A 26770-nucleotide genomic window follows, 5' to 3' on the forward strand; every position below is an offset into this window, starting at 1 on the left:
AAAGCATAACACAGGAAATATGGTGGAAGTTGAATAAATGGCTCAGAGATTCTGTGGCAGTTCTGCCAGGAAAGATGATCAGGGAAGGGTGATGCAGACGTAGTTCAGTTTACACTAAAACTGTACACAAAGAAATTGTACTTCTCTGTTTCTGTAATGATTTCCTAACACCAACTTATAGAAAGAATTTACACAAGAAATGAGAATTAATTAACAGCAGATGCGCCCTCTGGCCAGATGCCTTCCATTTTTAAAAAGGAAAAAAAGGAACGGACTCTCTGTGCTGTCTGAATGATGATAATATATGGACTGTTGTTTCTGCAGGAATCACGACAAGCCTGCTAATTGAGGAGAAAGTTTGGCCAATCCTCATGAATACTCACAGCGAAAACAGCACATTGATGGAAAGCTTGTAAAAGAGTTAAAATGTTTCCCTCATGTATCAGCATTAACTGTTTATTAAGCATTAAAGGCTGAGGCCATGTGAATCGAATTTTCATTTGGGATTATTAGATTAAAGTCTGCTCATAGCACTGAAGTCATCCCTCTGTATTATACACTACCAATTGCTGCAGCATTCTATCTAATTGATTGCAGAAATATCTGTATATCGAATTCCCAACTGCGCCCTCTATCTTCGGATACTTAAATCCACAGATAAGGGGCACATTTACCCCAAGCAGATGTTTCTTTTAGGATTCTTAGGGAGTCCTCTGAACAAGCAGAATTCCTGACCTTGTCTGTGGGTGGGCCTCTTTCGCTGCTTCCGCAATAGACACTAGACCATGAAGTTTGCTATTAGAGGGAATCATGATTACAGGATACTAAATTTCAGGGAAGTAACTTCACAAGAACTTAGATTCATATAATACCCTCTCTTCAAAGGGCATTCAGAGAAAAAACAATTATATACTGAAGGCCATCATTTATGAACTCAGGTTCACGTAAAGGTAGTTTCCCCCCCTGTAATAACCTTCTTAAACAACAGTATCAAATTTCTTCAGAACAGCCTGAGCAGTGGCATTCTTATGATGCTTATTTGCTCTTAACTTCAGCAATACTGAGCTTATATAAAACCACAGCATTGTCCCACTGTGAAAAAGCTGTCTTGCTTTTCAAAGATAGGTTCAAAAAGGTGATGCAGTTTGATTTACTCTAAAGATACTGGGTATACACTGAGAAAGAAATAGTTATTAGTTACCACTGACTGTTAAATTAAACTCTTTTCCATCTCATCGGGATGATTTTTTAAGATACTATTCCTCTCATAGAAAGGTTCCTTCCTACTAAGTTTCAGGCAGAGAGGAGAAAGAATACCAGTTTTATAGGCAATTAAAATTCTCACTTGAAGCATGGCAGAGGCAAACACATAGCACCATCAAGAGGTGGACACATAAGGAGGCTTTCAGTACTACAACTAGAGGCAAAGTTACACAGCAGACATAGAGGCTGACGCTTATCACCCAAGGAAACAGTCAGAATTACAGAGGAGGTAGAGGGAAATGTTTTACACCCAAAGAAAGCTGGCAGTATGGCAGATTTGGTATAGAAACTTGTCCCTAAGGTGCTGCCTAGTTCAGACAGACCAGGGAAACACCTTTCGTCATAATCATAGGGACCTAAAAGTACTCCCAGTCTGTAAGATATGTTGATACATAAGGATAATGTGCGTTCCCAAGCAACACCATTGATATCTTTGCAGGGACAAGGAATACACCATGCTGAGGCTGAACAAGCCCATCTGAAGATTATAGGGATCAATAGCTGCGGTCAGGGACGAAGGTGCAAACAGCTTGGAATAGAGAAGGGAAGTGAGTGGTAAATACTCATGCCAGAGTGACATGCTAGTAACCTCTCCTCTGCAGCAATTTTATTATAAATTGTTAACTGTGGTTTTATGTTGAATGTTTGATATTGCTTTAGGGTTAAAAGAGGGGAGATGTAGTGATTGTTATAATTTAGAGAAACATCCTTATGGGAACATACAGGTTGATTATCCCTTATCTGGAAATCCAATATCCAAAATGATCCAAAATCCAAAACTTTTTGAGTGCCCACAAAGTGTAATAAAATGGCACGTGTGCAGGCTGGTCGCCACAACGGCAGGTTCCCCACAATGCCCCACATGCACAAAATTACTAAAAATATTGTATAAAATTACCGTCAGGCTATGTGTATAAAGTGTATATAAAACATAAATGAATTTCGTGTTTAGACTTGGGTCCCCTCCTCAAAATATGTCATTATTTATATGCAATTATTCCAAAAATGGAAAGATCCGAAATATGAAACACTTCTGGTCCTAAGCATTTTGGATAAGGGATGATCAACCTGTTATACCATAAAAGTCAATGGCTCAGAAAAGTGTAACTCTGCTTACTACTGTAAGACATACCTCCTACACAGGGATTTTTTGTGTGTGAGATGATACTCACTGGTACTAGCAGTACTTTTTTGGGGGACTCTTCCAAGTCCTGAACCTGTGCGTTACCAGAGTGGACTGGTAACAGGAACAATGGGCAGTAGATTGCCCGCCATGAGCGGGCAGTTGGGAACCCTATGTGAGGGACAGAAATTATGTCGAAGAGGGGGTACGAAGAAACTAGTTATGGGGAAGTGAAAAGAACAGACAGTAGAGAATATGAGGGCAAGAACCATTCAGTGAGACTTTGTGAGCCAGGAAAAGATGTAGGCCAGGAATTGGGTAAAGTAAAACTGATGACCATAAAGCTCAAGCACTTCTGCCCTTTAGGATAAATCCTTTGTATAATACTCAGCCTGTCATCCATCGTTTGTGACTGTAAGACATCTACTATTGTGCATCTTGACAGCTATGCACAAATATTAAATTCATTTATGGTATGAATTCCTTCTGCCTCTCATCAATTACAGGCTCTCAACAATGATATTTTTAGAAATGTGAGAAGGTTTTGTAGCCTTATCATAAACTTCAACAATGAAACTTCCCAGCTGCCTTGCACAGGAAAAGATAGCTCCCACAAAAACCATGTGTTGCTTAGAATGCATTATTATAACTTTAAAAATTGGTTGTTATCTACATTTTAATTCATCCTATGAATGATATCACTTAGTAATGTTCTGGAGGTATAAGTAAATCCACATCAGAAATGTGCATCTGGATTGAGTCATACTGAAATCATTTCAGGCACAGATGAAAAAAGCCGATGAAGTAGATTAAAAACAACAGCACTAAACCCCAAAAGAAGATATTAAAGAATAAATAGTGAGTGTTTTAGAGCAGATGTTTATCACGTCAGCCTCCAGTAGGTCTTGACAGTCCATTCGGAAGGTTGTCAGGGAGGAACTCATCCTAGTCTCAAGAGGGAGGCCTTTTCCGTAGCCACACTCTTTCCCAACAGATTACAGGAAGCAGGAGACCGAGGAAGGAAAATCTCTCAGATTAGAACAAGCAGCAGCGCTCTTGCCAGTTTTGCAGACAAAACCATTTCCACTGAGCTTCTGACATGTTAATTAATTTTGCAACTCTGGTCTGATTTACAGATCAGCTTAGTGCTGGTAGAAGTGAACAATTCAGAACACTTACTTAAAGACTGACTTCAGCTGCTTTATGATGCCAATAATTAAACAACATGAAATCTTGTCGAAGGCTTTCACGGTCAGAGTTCATTGGTTCTTGTGGGTTATCCGGGCTGTGTAACCATGAAATCTGATGGTTGCTTTTTAAAAAAAATTCTGTTTCATTGCTAAGCATTCTCAGTGTCAATAGTGGAATATTCAGCATGCAAGCAATCTGAATGGTACAGCAAAAGAGCTATAGCAGAAATTCTATTGCTGCATTGATTAAATTATTTATTGAAAGAATATTACTGGAGATTACTCTATCAGGGTTGCCAGCTCTGGATTGGGAAATACCTGGAGATTTTAGGGGTGGGGTTTGGGGAGGAGAGGGACTTCAATGGGGTATAATGCCATAGAGTGCACCTTCCAAAGCAGCCATTTTCTCCAGGTGAACATCTTGGTTGTCTGGAGATCAATTGTTATAGCAAGAGATCTCCAGATGCCACCTGGAGGTTGGCAGCCCTACATACAAACCCTTTGTATATCACAAAATGTCATTAAAATAGAACTGGGCTGGTTAGGGGCCAACTATAAAATGCTTGAGGAAGGGATAAGGGACTGGAAAATTCTCCCTACCAAAACAACTTCCTCTGGGATAATAAAAGGCCGCTTCCCACCTTACCTGACCCTCAACTGTTCTTAGACTTTTGAGAGTAATGAGTATCCATCATTAGTTGTTCTTCTATAGCTAACTTTGTGCCAGAGCTATTATGAATGACAAAGTGTTTTAACTATAAAAGAATCTCCAAACAAATTCAATGAAATAGGACTAATTTAGAGCCCATAAAAGGTCTACAAAGTTTCTGTTTATCATATGCATGTATCAGTATTTTGCACTTCAGCTTTTGTTACCTATAAAGTGATGCCTTTTATTGGTAATGTTGTCCGGCACTGGTAGTAGGGTTGCCAGCCTCCAGGTACTAGCTGGAGACCTCCTGCTATTACAACTGATCTCCAGCCAATAAGAGATCAGTTCACCTGGAGAAAATGGCCGCTTTGGCCATTGGACTCTATGGCATTGAAGTCCCTCGCCTCCCCAAACCCCACCCTCCTCAGGTTCCACCCCAAAAACCTCCCACCAGTGGCAAAGAGGGATCTGGAAACCCTAGCTGGTAGCCCTGATTCTGCACTCCCCAGTTCCACAAGCACTAGGGTTGCCAACCTCCAGGTACTTAGTCAAAACAACTGCACACTTGGGCTGCCAATGTAGTATTGGTAAAGAATATTGCAGCCACTATGGCTAAACTTCTATCTCCTAAAAATATTATAAATCACAGAAAGGTAAATGGGGGGGGGCAAAAATTACATAACAGCATTTGATTAGTTCATATGCTAGTGACAGACTATGTTTCTTTGTTGTGCAGAAATACATATTCCCCCCCTGCAGCTGCATGCTAATCTCTTTAGTGCTATCAATAAATCTTATTAATTTTGCACTAATCAAGCAGTTAGCAAATTGGTGTTTTTTTTTTTAATTCATATGTTCCATGGTGACAAAAGATAAAATGAGTGAATCAAACTTAATGACCTTTCTCTGAACCTGAGGAATACAATGGGAAACAGAACAACATTTTATCTTCTGTTAAGGGCATACACTATTATCTTTGTTACTCAGACTGAGTTACGGTATCTACTGCAAACCCAGCCGAACTCTATTTTTCTTCAGTATTCAGTTTCCCAGCAGAACAGTCAGTGGGTGGCTTTCCTTGGCTATGTTGTTTACCTATTATTAATACATAGAGCAACTATATCTTCAGGCAATAGAGGCAACAGTGGCAAAAAATCATGAGATGCTTATTCTTTTATCAAAGAAAATCAGTGTTTTGTGTGTGTTTTTTAACAGCAGGCTTGCAGTTTAGCACCAAAATAATTCAAACTGCAATTTATGGATGGCCCCCAAAAATGTAGGTATTTCTTGGCTAATTTACATGTACTGTAATTTACATACACTTTAGAATCTGTTTATACAAGGAGCCAATTATTTACAGATCCAGTACTGTGCTAAAAGCGTGGCACTTCCCAATAATTGGTATTCATTAAGAAAATAAGTTCTTGAGCAGATCTAGGTTTAATTAAAAGGAAACAAAGATCGATGATAATGGGGGGGTTGGACTCATTGTAGTTCTCATCTTAAAGGAAAAGAAAGTCAAGACACACATGGGAGATTTCAGTATTCTCCCAAGAGTTTTAGATCCTTTATAGTTGGTTTTGCCCTTATAGTATCATAGAGTTGGAAGGGGCCATACAGGCCATCTAGTCCAACCCCCTGTTTAATCAGCCTAGAGTATCCCTTACAAGAGCTTGTCCATCCTCTGCTTAAAGACTGCCGGTGAGGGGGAACTCACCACTTCCCTTGTTACATATATTTTAGGCTGTGGGTTTTAGGCTGACTTTAATACTGATGTTAGGAAGAAGACCTCCTTTTAATCTCCTACATTTTATTATTCATTATTGTTCATGTTTTTAGGATATTATTAATGTTTTACTGTTACTTATGATTTTGTTGCAAACTGTGTGGGGAGGTGGGGTATATGCATATTCTAAATAAATATATATTTTCTAAAGGTATAGGATATGCATCGCCTTGGAAGCAGGAAAACTACTGGGCTGTTCTCTTTACTGCCAGACCTGGCAATCAACACAAAAGGCTGACTTATAACTCCTTGAATTACACTGAACTGGTCATGAAATGTATTTCTTTTGTGCTGAGGCAAAGAAGGAGGCTTTAACATGCAACTTCTGAAGTACGGTGACTATTAATACAGAAACTCTTCAACTGGTACTGAATTGTAGATGTCTCCAAGAGGTGGGCAGTTGTTAATAGAGGGATCCACCTGGAGCAAAAAATTTAGCCCCCCCCCCCCAACTATACTTCTAGGCTTGTCATACACTTTTGTACACCCAACAAGGGAAATGATGACTAACCCAATGCAGACTGGCTTTGCCATATAATGTGAAGGTAGATGGGGAGACAGAGTAGTACAGAGGTTTGAGTGTCAGACTAGAACCTGGGAACACAAGAATGTGTCCTCGAGTCACAACTGACTCATGGAAGCCCCAACCCCAGCGCATTCCAGGCAAGAGGGGAACAGAGGTGTGTGACGGACAGCTGCATTCTAAAGAGTTGTCCCGGTCATAGAACCCCATGATTGACAGGGAGTCCAAACGGAATTCTGAGAGATAAAATAAAACTATTTTAAAGTTGTATTTTCAAAAATCCTCTCGAGTGCCAAATATTTCTGACCATCGTATTATACAAAATAACCCCCTCCATCATAAGGTGGTTTTCCATTGCCTTCCTTCATGTAGCAACCCCAGGCTTCATTGATGATCTCTCATCAAAATACTAACCATAGCTGACCCTTCATAGCTCCCAAGCTCTGACTAGCTTGGGTTAAGCTAGGCTATCCAGGCTGCTGGATCTAGGAGATCCAGGTTCAAATCCCTTCTCTGCCATGGAAGCCTGCTGGGTAACCTTGGACCAGTCACCTATGCTCAATCTAACTTAGTTCACAGGTTTGTTGGGAAGATAAAATGGAGGAGTGGAGAATGATGCAAGCCACTTCAGGTTCCCACTGGGGAGAAAGGCAGATATAAATGAAGTAAATAAATAAAATAAATGTGGGCCATCTGTTTTCTAACTCCACTAGTCTCCCCACGAGCCCACTTGCCTACTGAGAGATCTCATCAGGTGTTGCTAGTAATTCCTTCCCATCACCAAACTGAATCAGTGTTTATAAGAACAGGATTTTTTTCCTGTGGCTCTACTGATATTTGGAATTAATACAGAAAGCCATTTCTTTGACAAGTTTCCTTTTTAACAGGCTGTTGACCTCTAAAGTAGATAGAGAGGTGTTTTAGGAATTTGAACTGTATAATTTTATTATTATTGATTTTATTGTATAGTAAATTATTAAACTGAATGTAATTTTTATTACTGAATTATTGGATTCGTTCTTTTATGCTGTAGGTGAGCTGCCCTGAGCAAAGGAAGGGTAGCGTATAAGCAAGAATAGTCTTAGAGATTCTGGGGCCTTCGATACAAGTTAAGGATACCCTCTGTTTATTCCTACCCAACCCACTAATTTTAACCTTCCTGTTGTGAGGATAATATGGAGAAGATAGGAGCAAAAATCGGATTATAAATGAAGTAAATATTTAAACCATTAAGACGCATGTGTCAGGATCAGGCGTCTGTCCCTAGCATCCCATAAGCAAACTCATCCAGGCAGGTAGCTCAGAAGCAGTAATACTTTATTAGGAGCAAAAAGACATTAAAGGCCTCACTGCCTACAGGCAGATAAGGCTAGTAATGGTGAACACAGACAGGTTACATGCTTAAGACACTACGGACTGAAAAGGTAAACATTGCTAGGCAACCCCAAGATAAGCGGTTCCCAGGAAGACAGACTAAACATTACCACAGCTGCAGAAAAGAGGATGAACGAAACTGTACACAGACGTTCATAGGCATGAGAACCAAGGACTTGACGTGTGGCCAGAACCTGGCCTAACTCATGTCAAGAGCCTTTGCTCCAGCTAAAAGGCAAAGGCCTGACAGCATGATTCAAAGCAATTCCCCAAACCCCACCTTTTGCCCTTGTAGCTTCTGGCGTTGGAATGGCAGGGGCGTTCTGGCAGGAATCACTGGTGTGACTGTAGAGGCAACAAGTGTGAGGGATGGAGGCTAGAGAGCAGGGCTCCGACCACCCTGCAGCTGATTGCAGAGGAAGGGAGGAAGGCAAGGGGATAAACGGTAAAAAAAAGATGAGTTGTCAGGGGCAAAAATGTCCTCTGAAGTGATTTTGGGAATCACTGTGCTGATTTTGGAACAGTAACGACTGTACCAGCTACACACACACCCTTCAACCTTCCAACTGAGCAATGAGCAGCAGCTCTGTTATTGATTGTGGGTGCAGTCAGGGAGGGGGGGACATCATTCTATTACTTGAGGAGGGGAGGCTGGAGATGAATGAGACGACAATAGGACAACAATATGACAACATTTCTATAAGCACACTTTTTTGGCTGAAACACCATGTTCTCCATCATGTCAAGCTCTGTCCTCCACAACTGCAATAAACAAACTTTGTTTGTCTGTCAGTGTTAGCAGTGCTTCTATGGATTATGGAGGATACAGTTAATTACTTAAACACAATAAGGGGGCTAAGGGAATCAAACAGTGAACCTACCCTCAACAGGAAAGAGGAAATGCACAAATTAACATACCACTAATGAGTGTTTGTTCACCTGGCAGGCAAGATAAGCACAAAAGGACAGCATTTAGACTATAAAGGGGAGATGAAAGAGGAAAATGCATGCTAAATGTTCAAATTTCCATTTCCTTTAGTTCTAGCTAATGAAGGCTACAGTGGCTTGTCTGCTTTTATTCCTGGACACATTTTTTTATTCAGAAAATATATAATAAAAAGTATAATATTTTAAGGCAGAATCTAATCCCTCACTTGATATACTGAAATGTGTACAACATCAAACTCAACAAAGCCTTTTTCCTATTCATAATAACTGAGTGGATCATATACTTTGACTCCAATTTTATTTCTCACCTTTCAGAGTCGCTTTCTTAAGTACCTTCATTGCATATAGCTGCCCAGCATCTGATCCTTTGATTTTCCTCACTAGAAATACCTGTAGAACAAAGCAATCAATTAATGTACTTTTGAATTAAGGGTATTTGTAACATTTGCATAATAAACAGTTATGATGCAAGAGTTCTAGTTAAAGTTCAGGTAAATATTTATGTTTTTCCATTATCTTTGTCCCCTTTATCAGGCCCTGGACAGGGAAGATGTCATTCAAAACCCAAAGTGTTCCCTCAAATGATACAGCTTTAGCATAAACAATTTATCCATCATACTTAAATTCACAAACACACACATAAAAAGTACAAACCCATATCCTGTCACTTTACCTTAACCATTAATCTACCTAATCCAGATTATTTTTATGCTAAATAATAAAACTCTAGATTACACACTAAATGCAAAATCTTGCTTTCTGGGAAAGAATATACCACCCTGATTCTAAATGTGGCAAGAATAACAGGCCATCCACTGAGTCAGCCCAAAAGAAAAAGTACAAACCCATATCCTGTCACTTTACTTTAACCATTAATCTACCTAATCCAGATTATTTTTATGCTAAATAATAAAACTCTAGATTACACACTAAATGCAAAATCTTGCTTTCTGGGAAAGAATATACCACCCTGATTCTAAATGTGGCAAGAATAACAGGCCATCCACTGAGTCAGCCCAAAAGAAAAATGCACAAATCCACATATGCACCAATACAGATAAGGCTAAAGGGGGGGGGGCTGTACCCTAGTCTGTCTATACTGCCAGAGCAGTATCAACCCTCTTACTTCTGAAAGTAAAAGCAGAACTTGACAGGATGGTCAGATGTGGTGTTATAGAACCAATGACTGAACCTACAGACTGGTGTACCCTAATGGAGCTAAAAAAGGATGGCATTGTATGTATATGTGTAGACTTGAGCTTAATAAAGCAGTAAAAAGAGAGAGATACATTCTTCCCATTCCAAAGAGTAGCAGATGCTTGCATGTTTTCACTGCTGGATGCTGCCAGTGGATTCTGGAAGATCCAGTTGGATCCAGACAGCACTAGATTAACCACATTCAACACTCCATTTGGGAGATTTTTTCCCACAGGTTACCTTTTGGAATATCTAGCACCCTGGAGTTGTTCAAAGTGTAATGATGGAACTGTTGCAACACCTGGAAGGCTCATTTGTGTTCTGGATGACATTCAGGTGTATGGCTATACTGATGAAGAACACAGTGAAAGACTAGACCAGGGGTGGGGAACCTTTTTTCCGCCAAGGGCCATTTGGATATTTATAACATCATTTGCGGGCCATACAAAATTATCAGCTTAAAAATTAGCTGACCAAGCCCCAAGCAGGCAGCTGCCCCAGATGACCCCCCCTGGTGCGGGCAAGCAGGTAGGCATCCAACCGGTGGCGCATTTGCCCACCTGGTGGCACAGGATGGTCTGTAGCACCAGCTGGGCGTAGCCATCCAGCCGCACACTGGAGTTGCTCCTGCTCCGCATGGTCGGGGCCAGATTCTACAGCCGGCTCCTGCTACCTCTACCTGCAGGGATGAAATGAGGACACACTGGCTAAGAACTCGCCACCCCTCGCATTCTGGCCCTGCCTCCTTTAACCCTTCCATTGTCGCTACTTCTGCCCCCTGCCCTCTTGTAGTACAGAGGGAATATGTTTCTCCATGCCTGGGTGGTAAAGGGTTAACATAGTTTCTTGGGTGGTCCTAGCAGCTCCATAGCTAATGACTCTTCTGCAAAGGGGGGAAAAGGTTCCTTTTCTCTGCAAAACAAACTCACATCCGCCTTGAATAGAGGCTATTCCTGTCCGCAGGAGGGGGCGGATCACCACTCTTAGATCCGTCTGAGCTAGAGATCTGCCAGGACCCACAAAGGGCCAGACCAAATGATTTTGCGGGCCTTAAATGGCCCCCGGCCCTGATGTTCCCCACCCCTGGACCAGACAAAGTCCTAGCAACCATAAAAGCAGCAGGCTTAAAACTGAATGAAAGCAAGTGTCTCCTTTGCCAGAAAAAGCTTACTGACCTTGGACATCATATAGATGAGCGTGTGAAAAGCCTTGACCCAAAAAAGGTAAAGGCCATTTCAGAAACTGACCCCTTGAGATCCATTACAGAATTGGAAAGGTTTGGGGCATGGTACACTATTTAGGCAGATTTTTGTCAAACTTGGCAGAGCATTGCACCCACTGAACAAACTGTTACAAGCAAACATCATTTGGCATTCAGACTCGAAACAAGATGAAGCCTTCCTAAAGACAAAACAACTTTTGACAAAGGTACCTGGCATTTTATGATAAACACCACACTGTTGTTACATCTGATGCTAGCAGCTATGGATTAGGAGGGGTGCTATTCCAGAAGCACGAGGGAGAGTTGAAACCTGTGGCATTATGTTCGAGGACACTAACAGACCCGGAGACCTGTTATGCCGAAATAGAGAAGGAGTGCTTGGCAGCCATTTGGGTATGTGAAAGATTTTAATTGTATCTTTAAGGCCTGGAGTTCTTCCAGCTATAATATACAGATTATAAACCTCTGGTATCACAGATAAATTGCAAATACTTACATCGGGAGCCAATAAGGTACTAAAGACAGGGATATAAATAAACATAGCTCTACTTCCACTTCTTATTGCATATGTATCGAATCCTTATAAAATGTAGGGTTGGCAACCTCCAGGTAATAACTGGTAATCTCCTGCTATTACAACTGATCTCCAGCCGACAGAGATCAGTTCCCCTGGAAAAAATGGCTGCTTTGGCAATTGGACTCTATGGCATTGAAGTCCCTCCCCTCCCCAAACCCTCCCCTCCTCAGGCTCCACCCCAAAAACCTCCTGCCGGTGGCGAAGAGGGAGCTGGCAACCCTAATAAAATGACAATGTCTAGCTATTATTTCCAAAAGAAAAGAAGTACTGATTTCATATTTTGCTTACTACTGAACCCAAAATGTAAGAAGACTAAAATAAGCACTGTCATTGATTTTTAAGAGAATATTTCATAGGCATGCCAGCCTCCAGGTGGCACCTGGAGATCTCCCACTATTGAATTTGATCTCCAGGTGACCAAGATCAGTTCCCCTGGAGAAAATGGCTGCTTTGGAGGGTGGTCCCTATGGCATTATACCTTACTGAGGTCCCTCCCCTCCCCAAACCCCGCCTTCCCCAGGCTCTACCCCCAAAATCTCCAGGTATTTCCCAACTCTGAGCTGGCAACCCTAACAATTCACAAGGTATTTTTGATTCATTCTTCAGTTGATGCTACTGAAAAGCAGACTGTATAGAGACAGAAATACATTAAACTTTTATCAAGCAGGTTTCATGTTCAAGCTTTAAGCTGCCTGGGGGATCTTCAAACATCAAATAAAGAGGATGACAGTCAACTTTAGCATTTAATAAAAGGGAACTATGGTTTCAAAAATGGGACATGGTGTTTATGACACATGGAACTATATGGCTATCTGGGGAAGGGAGAAATCAGTATATGCCTTATAGTTTTTCATAGCCTTGCTGGGCACATAGCTGCAGACAGCAAAGCTACCAATTTAAGTTACTAGCCATTTGTCAGTGATTCCATGTAATACTGAGTAATATTGCATTTGGATGCATTCCCCTCAAAACAGATGAGTCAACAGGGAATGCTGGAGGTTTTTCAGGGCAGGAAGCCAAGCCTTATTCATTCTTAAACTCTCCTCTTTTCTGTTAAGAATGTTTAAGAATGAATAAGGCTTGGCTTCCTGCCCTGAAAAACCTCCAGACAAAGACAACATTCAACAATAGCCATACAGATTAGCTTTGGATTACACACATTAACAGATCACTTCAGGATACAATGGTTCCATATTAACATACCATACCCTCATTAGCACATTATCTTGATACTTACAGGACAATACTTTTGCAGGACAATACTCAGCTCAAACCCAACCCCTTTCTGACTATATATTACTCTTCCTACACCCTTGACACTGAGAGACACTGTCCTTCAGTGTTACTACTCTGAAGATGCCTGCCACAGTTGCTGGCGAAACGTCAGGAAAGAAAATTCCAAGACCACGGTTACACAGCCCGGATAACCTACAAGAACCAATGAACTCTGACCGTGAAAGCCTTCAACAATATATTGGCATAATGATGTACTGATGTAGCAATATGCAACTGTCGATTTTAGAAAGCCCCCCTGAAATAATTTTGATCTCTTAAATCAAAAGATATTAAGAAAATGACAACAGTGGATTGGATCCAAAGTTCAATTCCATCTTTTCTGCCTCTACCCTCCCCCTGAGATTCCCAAAATACTGCTCCTGGGAGACTGCAGACCCTCCAAAACAGCATTCAATGCAAATTATAGAAAATCAGGAATTGGGATGAGAGGGGGAAATCAGTTAACGGAAACTGACCTCAGATCCAACACAGTGTGTTAGTTTGGCATTAGGGATCATAGTTTAGGTCACATGGAAAACTGGTGTGCCTGCTGAAGAGTACTTACCTTCAAAGCTTTTGAATGGGAAATTTGTATGGGGGAAACAACAGATGTGCACAGAGATAACATGTATGTAACCGTCTGGATCTCAGCCAGTCTGTCCTTATCAATTCTATGAGTATATAAATGCCTGTTCAGATGCCCAGCTGAGATCAAATAAAACGGGAGTCTAGTAGCACTTTAAAAAACTAAACAAATGTAGTGCCACTGGGATAAAAATTTTGCTTCTCTAGACTAACACAGCTATCCATCTGAAACTGGCAACTGAGATCAGAAATACATTTCATGACCCACATGTCTCTTCTACCTTCTGTTCTCCTCCACAACATTAAATAACAATATATGTGGTGTATCATCACCACGTTGTGATTTTCGTTGCCCCAGTCCATTTCATTGTGCACTGCTTACGTGGGCAGGGAAACTTGCAATGTTTTGCTGAATGTTACCAATGGAGCTTGGAGAAGGAAGCGTTAGGGATGCTACTTTCAGGGGTAGCCACATGCTGCCTGTAACACCCAGTTCCAGCCGAAGTGGCCTAATCACATTGGTGTGGAGGGTCTATACCTCTTACTGATTCCAGTTGAATATTAGTTATTGGGAAAGAGATGATAGAAACATAGCCCCTAAGTGCAGGGTCAGAAATTTTATCTCCCCACATTTGGAAAGACCCCGAAGTGTGGGGGAGGAGTTCAAGTCTTCCTTGTTCATTGCTTCTTTGAAAGGAACAGCTTTTTGGTTAGTCACCAAGTTGCTACTTTAATTCAGTATTAGTTCCAGATGCCATTATACAGATGACATATTGTAAAATATTACCTTTCCATAGGAGCCTTGCCCTAACACTTTCAGCAGCTCAAACTGCGATGGGTCTGCTTTTTCAAAACCTTCCTTGACATGATGACTGATGTCTATCTCCTTCACAATTCCTTCTTCCTGTGAATCAGAGGAAAACAAACCAAAGCACACTTGTTAGCATAAATAAATAGTACATAACTTATTATAACACTTATTTAACATATTCATCTGTCACTTTGAAAGCATGAGTTGTAGTCGCAGAATGATTAACTTCACTGCACACATTATTTTCTTTCCTTCTGTGAACATACTGGGTTCCAGTTCACTGGCCGTGATACATTGAGAGGAAAGGAGGCGTAGAACATGGTTCTAGATCATGTAATCAGAACAGCATCCTCAAGTGAATTGGGAACCTGAGCTGCTAGGGAGCAGGAGCCAGCGTGGTGTAGTAGTTAAGAGCAGTGGTTTGGAGCGGTGGAGTCTGATCTGGAAAACCGGGTTTGATTCCCTACTCCTCCACATGAGTGGCGGAGGCTAATCTGGTGAACTGGATTTGTTTCCCCACTCCTACACATGAAGCCAGCTGGGTGACCTTGGGCAAGTTACAGCTCAGGTAGAGCTCTCTCGGCCCCACCTATCTCACAGGGTGTCTGTTGTGGGGAGGGGGAGGGAAGGTGATTGTAAGCCGGTTTGAGTCTCCCTTAAGTGGTAGAGAAAGTGGGCATATGAAAACCAACTCTTCTTCTTCCTCTTCTTCCTCCTCCTCCCTAAGTGTGAGACAATAGATTCTGACCTGTTTCTGTCTATGAATTCCAAGAATATATCATTACTAGCAAAAAAATAAAATCTGTAAATTGAAGCGCAGTAGTCAGTTCCCACAGTTGCTCTGTTCCACAAACCAATCTGTTTCAGATCACATTAGCCCAGCAAAGACGATTCTTAACCTCTTGTTCTATTATCTGTTAGACAGAGAAGGTAAGGAAGGATAGCTATGTTATATGCTACTATATCCTAAGAGCACGTTTCCCTACATAGTCTGTCCATAAGCATCATGACGTTCATACATCTGGTTTTACAGCAAAACCCCTAACTGTAGGAAAGCAATGGAGAGAAAACACTGATTGCCATACCTCTGAATGGTGTCCTGAAAGAGAAATGAGACATTGCCTAAAGCCATCTTCTATATACTGAGCGATGTGCACGTTATATAGGTCATCAGGCAAACAAGGAGGGCACCACTGTCTGTCTTCTGCTTGCATTCACAACACACAAAGGAATACACAGAAACAGGCTTCTTCCCACATTGTTAGATTTTACAACTGAAGAGAAATTGTTCCAAATCTGATGATGTCGAAAAGGAAGCCTCCATCCTACACTATAATTTGCCTTCTAGAGGCTATCCATCTGATGTTCCACAGACGACATGCAAGATCAAACTGGGTTTAGTTGAGAAGAAGGAAAAGAAAGGGATTGTAGCCTGATTTATGATAGCATGGACATTGGAGAAGCATACATAGAATCATAGATCATAGAGTTGGAAGGGGCAATACAGGCCATCTAGTCCAACCCCCTGCTCAATGCAGGATCAGACTAAAGCATCCCTGTTTGTCCAGCCTCTGCTTAAAGACTGCTTAAAGACTAGGTAGCTCAGAACCAGCATCAATTAGACCACTGGTTCCCAGCCTTTGGGGCACAGATCTGTAATTATTGCAAGGGGTCCATGAATCCATCCAGCTTGGGCAGGTTTTTGCCTTCGCCCACCTTCCTCCCAGGCTTGTTCAAGGGCAGCCATCCCGGCCACCCCACCGGGGTGTCAATCTGGCTGCCAGCTCAACTTCATCTGCCAGGTGGCTTGCTCCGGGACGCAGCAACCAGAGGCCCCAAAGTGTGCACTGGCCTAGTCAAGGGCTGCTTTCCTACTTGTGAGGAGAACTGCACCTTGTGAGAGGCTTGGATGGGGCACATTGGCTTTAATCGCCCATCCCCTCCCATCTTCGCTGACAGCTTGGAAATGCCCATGTCTTGAATGAAGGCTACCCACCTGAAACTACCAGCAGAACTACTATCATGTGGGGGTTAAAAAGACCTCAGCAAGTCTGCTAATGATAGGACATTTTGGGGGGTCATTAATGTATAGGGTCACCATAAGTAAGAACAGAAACATTTAAATGCAATGTGATTGCATTTCAAAGGATTACGAATAAAAAGTCTACTAGTTTTATCAGGAAGGGAAAAATGTACTTATATGAAAAATGAAATATTGCAGCACCATCAGTTTAGGAATTTGTGGAAAGGGATTTAACCTTTTCATTCACACACATTTTCACTAATCAAGTCTGCCCACTTGGTACTATTAGCCTTTTTATTAGGAGAAAGACGGGTGCCTCGTTTTTGCCCTCCTTTATTTGAAGCTCTACAATAAGTACAGGAATTCGTAGTACTCTGTGGGGGTGTCTCCTTCCTTCCCACCCCATGTAGCTGTAGCTGAGCTTTAAAGGATACTGGAAGGCCTGATAATGGATGTTTTGACCCTTAGCTAGCCACAGACATAGTTATTCAAGGCAACCGACTCCTCTGGTGAAGGAGAAACTACACGTGTCTGATCTTACAAGCAAGTTGGTTGTTCATTCTCAGTTTAGATTTGTGGGTTTTGTTTTGGTTTTTTAGCCATATTGTACAGATACAGTTCTTAGTGTGAACTAGAACATTGCCATTTCCATATGTCTTTTAAAGAGGTTTCCTCTATGTAATTTTGTTCTTTTTTTTAAGTTCATGTTTATTTTTTTAACAAACCACAATTTCTGTAGAAATCTGTGGTTTTTAAAAGTACATTAAAAAAACAGGAACTTTGATTATAATGGGAATAAGCTGGGTTTTGTTTCCTCATTTAAGGTTTTTTTTCATAATATTTTTTTAATTATTTTTTAAAGTCAGATAAACACATACATTTCTACAATTGCTAACAATCATCAAAAGAGATCATGTTATATTATTGTTGAAAGTACATCCAATATAAAAAGAAAGAAAAAGAAGAAAAAGGACTTCCCCTACATCTTCCTCCATCTATCAATAAGCCTGTATACTCTTTAGTATAGATAATTCCAATCCTAATCTTTTTAATTATATTCATTAAGCTAAATCACATGCAATTTTAAAAATAAAGCAATGAATATATTCATTAAAATTAATTGATACTAACAAAGAAAAAATTAAGAGATCTCATTAATAGTAAATAGATTAGAATAGGTAATATTTATTACCTCTTTTAAAAATCAATTTCTCTGTAAACCCTCCATGTCTCCCAATCACCCATAATTGCAAGTGTTCTTTCTAGTATATTAATATAGTAGATTGTTCCATTTCCACTAAAGCTAAGCCCTTTAACCAGTTCCTTTTTTGTTCCAGAAAGACTAAACTCTTTTAACCAGTCCCTTTGTCCGGAATTTCCAGCGTCTCCCACTTTTCCTCTTTAACACTAAGCGTTGAAGAGCTTCCTTTCAGTTTGTTCGTAAAAATCCCTCTGCAGCCATGGGATTCTCATAATAAATCTGCATTGTAATTTCTTCCATTCCAAGGTTGTAAAGAGAGATCCCAGTAACTCCAGCTTTTCCACCCTTCAAATCCTCCATGCTAACATTAAAGAGTTCTCCAGGCAAATTGCAAAGACAGAAATCAAAATCTTTCACATTCAGATCCATTGTAGCCAGCTGATCTATTGCAGTTTCTTCTTGAAGATATGCAGCCTCTGGTTGCTTATCATGGCTTTCCAGTTCTTTTGTAGGACTTTTCTGTTCTTCAGTCGTCTTCTCAGTTAGAAAGTCCACTGCTCCCACATCTGGCTTCATCGTAATAGCTTGGTTGTTTGTATCTTTAAGTTCATCTATGATTATATCCTATTTTTGATTGATAGATTGATATTGAAAGTTTATCATAGCAATTAGTTGATCCGGCTGATTAATCACACGTTCTATGGTTGCTGCTTTTAAAAATTCTGTTAAAGCTTCGTTGGTAGAGTCCAGACAGATACACACACACACAAAAAAGTTGTAAATAGTTTGGCGGGATTCTTGTTTTGTGGGTAGTGCTTTAATATTAGAATACCATCGAGTTGAAGACACTCTAGAACGGAAATACTGCAGGAAACAGGATATACACAGGAAGTTGCAGGATCGTGGACCTTCCATTACCTCCTCTTGATCCAGGAACTTGGGAAATATTTGCCAGTTGCACAAGGGAGACACACTTCCGGTCCCACGATCGATTATTCTATGATGGTATTAAACGCCTTTGAGAGCAACGAATTTCTTACTATCTTCCGGTTCTCCAAAGTGAGTCGCTTCCAGGGAAAACATGGCTGGAGGACCTACTTAAGTTGGAAAGATATCACCACTGGGGTGGGGGGATATCTCCTCCTCCGTCCCCTTTCTGCGTCGTAGTATCTGATTGGTAGTTGTAGCGTCTTTCAAAAGATCCTGTTTGTTATGTCTACCCACCGATCAAATTGATAAGGTTCCTGCCGATTTATCAATTGTTTTCTTATTTTCAAAGAGTCATTTATAGATTAGGTGGGGAAACGCGGATTTAATAGATGTATTTAACAATTGTTCAGAACTTCAAAATCCAGGTAAAACGAAAGAGTTCTTGTAACTTACTCAGATTTTAGAAGAGTAGGCATTCTTGCTTCCATGAAGTTGCTTAGATGGTAATAGAGGAGATCTGAGCCTTATGCCAAGAAAACGTTCGCTGCGTTGTATTCCCCTCGATGCCTGCGGGACTGCACCCAAGTTTCTGAGAGACTTCCTGAGTTCTCTCAGAGAAAGCGGGGGCCAAACCGCTCTTCTCGGCTGCAGGGGTATTCCTGCTTCCCAGTCCACAATTTAGGAACAGGGTGGGGTACAGAGTTGCACCCGAAATTCAAACGTTTCTTGGGTCCCTCGGGAGCTCCCGAGGAACGTGGCTCCCAGACCAGCTTCTCTACCGGAAGGCGTTTCCTCATTTAAGGTTTGAGGAGTGTGTTATTCATTCATATATTACACCATTTTATTTACTTGGTATTGTATAGTTTTACAGAGGAATATTTCTGAAATGGGTTAGGAATTTGTTTAAAACATAATTTTAACTAAAAAATTAAAATCTCATTATTTAAAAAATTATCTTTATTGGCTTTGCCGTCATTTTCTCTTTAACTGCACAGCCCCCAAATACAGAGCTTCCACATATGCTGGTTCCTCACAGATTTTTTTTTTTAAATCCCCACTGCTAAGATCACTCATGTTATTGCACTGTTTCATGGTGAGGTAGTAGGTTCTAAGCTCATAGTTTGCACATGGGACGTTGTGCAAAATTCGGTAAAACTGCACATCTGGTACAGAGTCAGAGAATCTCAACTTCAACCTTGTCTAAAAAAATCAAGATTCTTTTACAGATTACATAAATGTGTTTATCAATATGTTGGCTGTAAAAGGCTCCAGAAATCTAACCTCTTTTTTAAGCCTTCATATTTAAGCACATTGTTTTTAAGCAAGTCGCCAATTCATAATTTGTACAGAATCAGTCCAACAGTGTCAATTTGCATAATATGATGCACCATTAAAGTTTTCCTCTCTTATATACTACCTGGCCTGTCTGTCACATGCTTAGTTGAATGGTCAGTCAAGCCGAGGTTTTTTTGTATTCCATTATCTCTACAAATCTGCAGTGCATCCTTTAATAATCATAGAATTATGGAATCATAGAGTTGGAAGGGACCACCAGGGGCATCTAGTCTAACCCCCTGCACAATGCAGGAAATTCACAACTACCTGCCCCCCCCCCCACACTCCCAGTGATCCCAACCTCATGCCCAGAAGATGGGGAAAAAACCCTCCAGGATCACTGGCCAATCTGGCCTGGAGGAAAATTGCTTCCTGACTCCAAAGTGGGGATCATGTAAGAAAGGGCCACAAGAGCCGAACACCCTTCCTGCCCTCCCTCTCTTGATCTGCCTAACTTCACAGAATCAGCATTGCTGACAGATGGCCATCTAGCATCTGTTTAAAAACCTCCAAGGAAGAACAGCCCACCACCTCCTGAGGAAGGCTGTTCCACTGAGGAACCACTCTGTCAGAATGTGTAATGTATATTGAAATCTAAATCATCAAAATTTACATCAAGAAGAAACTCAAGCCTCATCAAGAAGAATTTAAGATTATTTCAAGACCTGAATGACACATTTACACATCAGGAAAGTATTCCTGGATTAGCCAACAGAGAAGCACCCAACAGCCCCACAATCCAGATGGACCATGAGTCCATAACCCATCTGTCATCATGCCACAACTGAAAAACATGCTGATGCTCATAAACATTGTAGGAGGCTTTTTGGAACAGTGAACAGGCAGCAGCGAAAAGCTGGGGATCTTTCCAGCCAGGCTGAGCTGGTGATATCATTGCACTTAAAGCATCATGTCACAAGTGAGTAAGGCTTGATGCAAATTAGACAGGGTAACACCAAGCATGAGTAGGCACCACCACTTTCACTGGCAAGTCCCAGCAACGTGGTGATCAAATGAAAATAACCTTGCCTGTGAGTGAACTGAGCGAACTGTTTTACCTGCAAGTTCTTGCGGGCACTCTCTTTTGTCATCTTCCACACACATACCCTTCCAAGAACAGATTATACGATTTAGAAGCCAGGCAGGGATAAAAATGCTTCAGTGTTTGAGTTTAGCATTGCTACCTTAGGGAGGAATATCTAGGTCCACGATGTGTGTAAAGTGCCACCTTATGGTGACCCCAAAGGGTTTTCAAAGCAAGAGACTAACAGAGGTGGTTTACCATTGCCTTCCTCTGCATATTGACCCTGTTATTCCTTGACGGTCTCCCATCACAGTACTAACCAGGGCTGACCCTGCATAGTTTCTGAGATCTGACAGATTAGGCTAGCCTGGGCCATCCAGGTCAAGGCAGATCCATAATACCTAGATAATATCCTACTAGGTAACAAATAGTAATATAGTTTTCTTGGCCAGTGTCTTCCATAAAGAGAAGAAATGCCAAACCATTCCCCAGATCACATATACATCCTTTGACTACATTCATCTACACCACAGAAAAAGAACAGGATATTAGACCTGTTGCAGTTGCAATTATGGCTTAATGCAATCTGCATTGCTAAAACATGTTCATACTTTCAATTTGCAGACATAGTTCAGTGCAACAGATTTTAGCACATTTATTGAAAATGTTCCCCTGTGGAAAGAGGACTTCCTTATGGGACATCCTTCAAACATCTCACCTAGTGAACCAACATTGTACCGTATCTGTGCCAAAGGTTATCTGCGCTATACTTGTTTCTCATTGCTATACCCAATGAGATTGGTCTGCCAACTTCTAGTACTGGTCAATTTATAAACCAAAGTTATGCACAGACGATTATTCTGAGTACACTTAAAAGAAAGGGTATCTCAGGACATTATGCTGCCCTAAGCAGCTTAGATCAAAGAGGACTGCAGAGTCATGTACATTTCTGTGGTACAGGAAACTTAAAAACTTGGGGATGGGGGGTGGAATCTTCTACAGAGAAATACTATTTTAAGCATGGGGTACCAAGCTTATACCAGTTCCCAGTTTCAGTACAAGTAATCAGCTTTAGATGCCTTTTAAAACGGGTTGGTAAACATCATTTTGCATTCATCACTTCCAACAAGCATCGGGGGAGCCTTTTACTGATTCAGGTCTCTTATGAGGAGAAAGTGCTACAGGCTTGTGTTGATTTGAAATCTCTTTATATGTTAATATAGAGCAGAGGGCATGCAAACAGGCAGTGTTAGTTCCCATAACAGCACCGAACCCCCAAACACAGTAGCCCCTCAAGACTCTTTAGCGACCAACTGCAGAAATTCAATTTATTTTCCTTTTCTATATAAACAGAAGTGGAGAAACTGTTTCCTTTTGCTCTTACCCAGAGGCAAGGCTAAACATGGTCTTTAGTGGCTTAAAGTAACCACCAGCCATCAGAGGCCATTCAGGAATAAAACCATAGAAAAGCCTAGAGAACAAATCAGGTTGCATAGCTTAAGAGTATGCTTGTAAGAATATCTAGTGCAGTGTAAAGTTTAGAACTAGAGTGTCATGAATATTCTAAGAGGGGAAGCCTAAATACTTCAATGTGTTTATTTAACTCAGCTGAATTACACGGTTGTTCTTTGTCATACCACTTAGCTAACTGCCATAACTTGGTGGTTCTGCCACTGAAAATGTGCCACGAGAAGAGTATTGCCTTATCATGTATTGTAAGCTATCAGTGCAATACTAAGGGGGGGCAAAGGGGCTTCGGGGGTGGACTAACCCCTAAACCAGCATATCTAGCTGACATGCCGGCATAAGGGCCATTGATGCCGGCACAGAGCACCAGTGCAGCTGCGCATCTTTTGCGCATGGCTGCAGCACAGGATGCTGCGTTGGTATAAAAGGGGCGGGACCAATATCAGTCAGTTCCCTGTGCCCACTGGGACTGGGGTTGCCCCCCTTTTTCCAGTGCAACATTGCACAGTCAAAAACGGCAGAACAGCCCATAGGCCTCAAGAGATTTTTCAATGACTCCCACCACAGCAGCCCCACCCACATTGTTCAAAACTGTCTAGGATGCCGACCAAGTGAGGGACCAATAGAAAGGCCCCAGGTACTCTTACAGGTACTCCAGCTTCTCAGCTGGGACTCAACGTGGGCGGATTCATGCTGGCAGGTAAGCCAGGGACTGCTCCCCCAACTCTCACCCTTCCCTTGTCACATGGCCAGGAGCCACCCTGGACACAGCACCTCTTGCATCCATGCCTGGTAGCCAGCAAGGCCAGCTAGAGACCCAGAACAAATGCCCACCCCTCCCACTCGGACTTCTGTATGGGCTTCAATGGGCTCACCACCTTCTCTGACATTGGAGTATGGGGTGCTTATGGGGGGGTCACATGCAGTGGAAGTGAATCCAAGCATGAGACAATGATCATGCCTCACGCACCAAATATTTAGCAGGGTCCATTAGTGCCAATTCCCTGGTGGCTTTCTCAGAGAATGGTGATGCCTTGTGGCTCCCCACAGGTAACGGAGACGACACAGGTCCTTGCTAAATGCTGGGGGTCTGATGACTCTGCCTCCTTGTCGAAGGATGACCCTTCTGCACAAGGCTCTCTGAGATCATGAGACGAGACACTTTTTCAACTGCTTGAAAGCACAAAAGATACTTTGAAATAATGGTGGAAGTTAATTCCTCATACATGGATAGATGAGGGGGCAGATGTGTATACAAGGTGTTCTGATTTTATTTCTCCACATTTTATTTTATTTCTCCACAGTGGGACATCTCTAGGGTAAGTGGGTTACTGAAAGTGTGATCCTTAATAGAGTTACACCCTTTTAAGTCCATCAAAGTCAATGTGCTCAGAGTAGTGGGATTTTTATTTAGGATGGCACTGTAAATAATCCAGTAAAATAACTCCCCTCCAATGTCTGAATAAACCAGGATTAACTATTTTTTAAAACAGCAGCAGCACAGCTGCTGTCTTAAGAAGCCTTACTAGAACTCAGCGGGACCTGCACATTGATTTTATATGCCGTTGAGAAAGTAGAACACTTCCATTTCAGATTGTCATCCCAATCCCTAGCATGTTTACTCAGAAGTAAGTATTTAGTAAAGTGTCAAATACTTGAAGATGGCTATCATATCACCTTTTAGTCATATCCTCTCCAGGCTAAACATACCCACCTCCTTCAACCTTCTCTATTGCAGAAAAGGAGTGATACACAAATCCCTAATACTGCAAAAGGTACTGCATTCCAGTAAGTAAGGCTCCAAAGTTTCTAGCTGTCCAGAAGCACAGTCACAAAGTCTATCTGAGTATGCAGTCCTTTGCATTCGACTCTGCATTACTTGAAAAGGACAGGGATTAATCTTGCAAGCATAAATGCTCTCCTATATTGAGGAACATTTTTTTAAAAATCTAAATATGGTAAGGGTACCTTTGAGTAAGACCACCCTAAGAATAAAGTGGAGTGTACCCTGCAGGCTCTCTTTGTGGTGCTTATAAAGTCCAAGTTATGCATTCGTTCTCATAGGTAACTATGTTTTATAGGCTGAGAACAATAGGGACTCAGCTTTAAACTAGAATGAGCAGGAGGGTGTTTTTAGGGAGGCCAAAGGCTAGAATTTTTTTGGTTCAATTCAACTGCATTACTGTATAACCATTAGCTTTTTATTACTTCACTGCTTCTATTTTATCTTACTATAGGATTTTCTTTTGGTTTTATTTCCAGCACATTCAGTAAAGTGTTTGAAGTCCCTTTTTATTCTTCTTATTACTTTCATGTTTTTAAATTTTTATCAATAAATTATTTAATTCATTTCAGTTAAGCCATGGAGTCTTTTTTGTGCTCTTTACTAGCCCAGCATTTGCCTACGGGGCAGTAAAAGAGCCCTTGTTTCAACCAAATTATTTATTATTTCGAAAAAAATTATTTGTCAAGAAGAGATGAGATAGCAGCATGCCTTCATGTCACGACTGGGCTGCTTTGAGTTGGCCCACTGCTTATTCATACCCAGCATCCACGTATATAAGGTGGGAGATAAGCGGGATTTCACCCCTGTCTTATCCCCGCCATCTTCCCAAGACTGATGCTGTGGTCAATCTACTTGGTGACGTTCATTCTTCTCATTTATTAAAATAAACCTTATATGGAATGCTGGACTGATTAAACTAATGAAAACACCTCATATTTTAATTATTGCAAGGGCAGGTGCTTATTGCATTATGCTTGTTGATGACACACAAGTGGAAGAGCAAATGTCAAATATATGCCCGCACTGACAGATCTAAAGTGAAAATTGGGTATCGCTATCTGCTGTGGCTAATCAACACGATGAGATAACGTGCTGGCAATAATTCTCTTCTCTTAATCATCCAAACCTGTCTGTCACCTCTTTTGTAGAGATGGAGCTGCTAGACTTGTTTTTGCTGAGTATTTAGCAATGAACATGGAAAAAAATTTCAGCTAGCAGAAATAAAAACAAATATCTGGCTGATTTTAGTGGACTCTGAATTAAGTTGTATGTAAGGTAAAAGCTGAAGGACACTGGCACTATACCCATTTGGTCCTTTGGGCATAGGTTGGCAACTAGCTTTTCTGGAGGGACACTGTGAGAAGGGAGTGAGGGGTCAGTGTTAAAAGCTCAACTTTTGTAAAGTGGCCTGTCCTGTTGCACCTTTTCCTTTAGCCTCTGAGCTAAAGTACTGCCTCTCAGGAAATCAGAACTGATCCAGGGGCCTCTAGTTGCTACTGACCCCAACAGTACAATCCAAAGCAGAGCTGCACCCATCATCTTCAGTGGCACTATAAATCTCTTTCCTGGAGTTCCCCTAACTCTCTGTACTAGGACTGCCCTCTTCTCAGCCCAAGTGCCAGGAAGGACACCCCTCAGCATAGCTCCTGCTCACCCACTTGCTGCCTTGATACTATCATCTTCAGAAGTAACAGGGGAGGGGGGAGCATAACATTAAGTGTTTCCCTTGTGCTGAGGCACTTTAACGTCATCTTGACCTGCAAGACCCTCATGCAGATGGTGTCAGGATCAGGGGTCTGTCCCTAGCACCCCATAAGCAAACTCATCCAGGCAGGTAGCTCAGAAGCAGTAATACTTTATTAGGAGCAAAAAGACAGATTAAAGGACTGACTGCCTACAGGCAGGTGAGGCTAGTAATGGTGAACACAGGCAGGTTACATGCTTAAGACACTACGGACTGAAAAGGTAAACATTGCTAGGCAACCCCGAGATAAGGGGTTCCCAGGAAGACAGACTAAACATTATCGCAGCTGCAGAAAACAGGATGAGCGAAACTGTACACAGATGTTCATAGGCATGAGAGCCAAGGACTTGATGTGTGGCCAGAACCTGGCCTAACTCATGTCAAGAGCCTTTGCTCCAGCTAAAGGGCAAAGGCCTGACAGATGGTATGCAACAGCTTGAGATTTTTTCAAAACATGAAATTTTGACACATTCCAGTTAATCTTGTAGATTCCAGTTCTGAGGCTATACCATTCATACAGTTGGACTAATAACAGTCTCAACAAATGTACCTAACCCTAGTTCATCAGGAAACCCAGGTTATTAGACTTTTCAAACTCTCAAACTTAAGGAGCAAATCAGATGAGACAGCAGCATGCTTTTGTGTCACAGCTGGGCTGCTGTGTGTTTTCTGTAGAGGGGGTAGGGTTGCCAACCTCCAGGTAGTAGCCAACAACAAACAAACAAACAAACCCT

The 26770-nt window shown here is 41.5% G+C and overlaps 1 protein-coding gene across 1 annotated transcript in view; it reads right to left on the bottom strand.

Moving 5' to 3' along the window:
* Positions 1-26770, bottom strand: part of RPS6KA2 (ribosomal protein S6 kinase A2) — a 130604-nt gene that overhangs the window by 75747 nt on the left and 28087 nt on the right. The window contains exons 2-3 of the mRNA XM_056852341.1: positions 14503-14619; positions 9168-9249 (exon numbers count right to left, since the gene is read on the bottom strand). Of these exons, the coding sequence (XP_056708319.1) occupies positions 9168-9249; positions 14503-14619 (199 nt within the window). The remainder of the gene's footprint in view (positions 1-9167; positions 9250-14502; positions 14620-26770) is intronic.

Source organism: Euleptes europaea, chromosome 7, assembly GCF_029931775.1.
Source record: "Euleptes europaea isolate rEulEur1 chromosome 7, rEulEur1.hap1, whole genome shotgun sequence".
NCBI classification, from domain to species: domain Eukaryota; kingdom Metazoa; phylum Chordata; class Lepidosauria; order Squamata; family Sphaerodactylidae; genus Euleptes; species Euleptes europaea.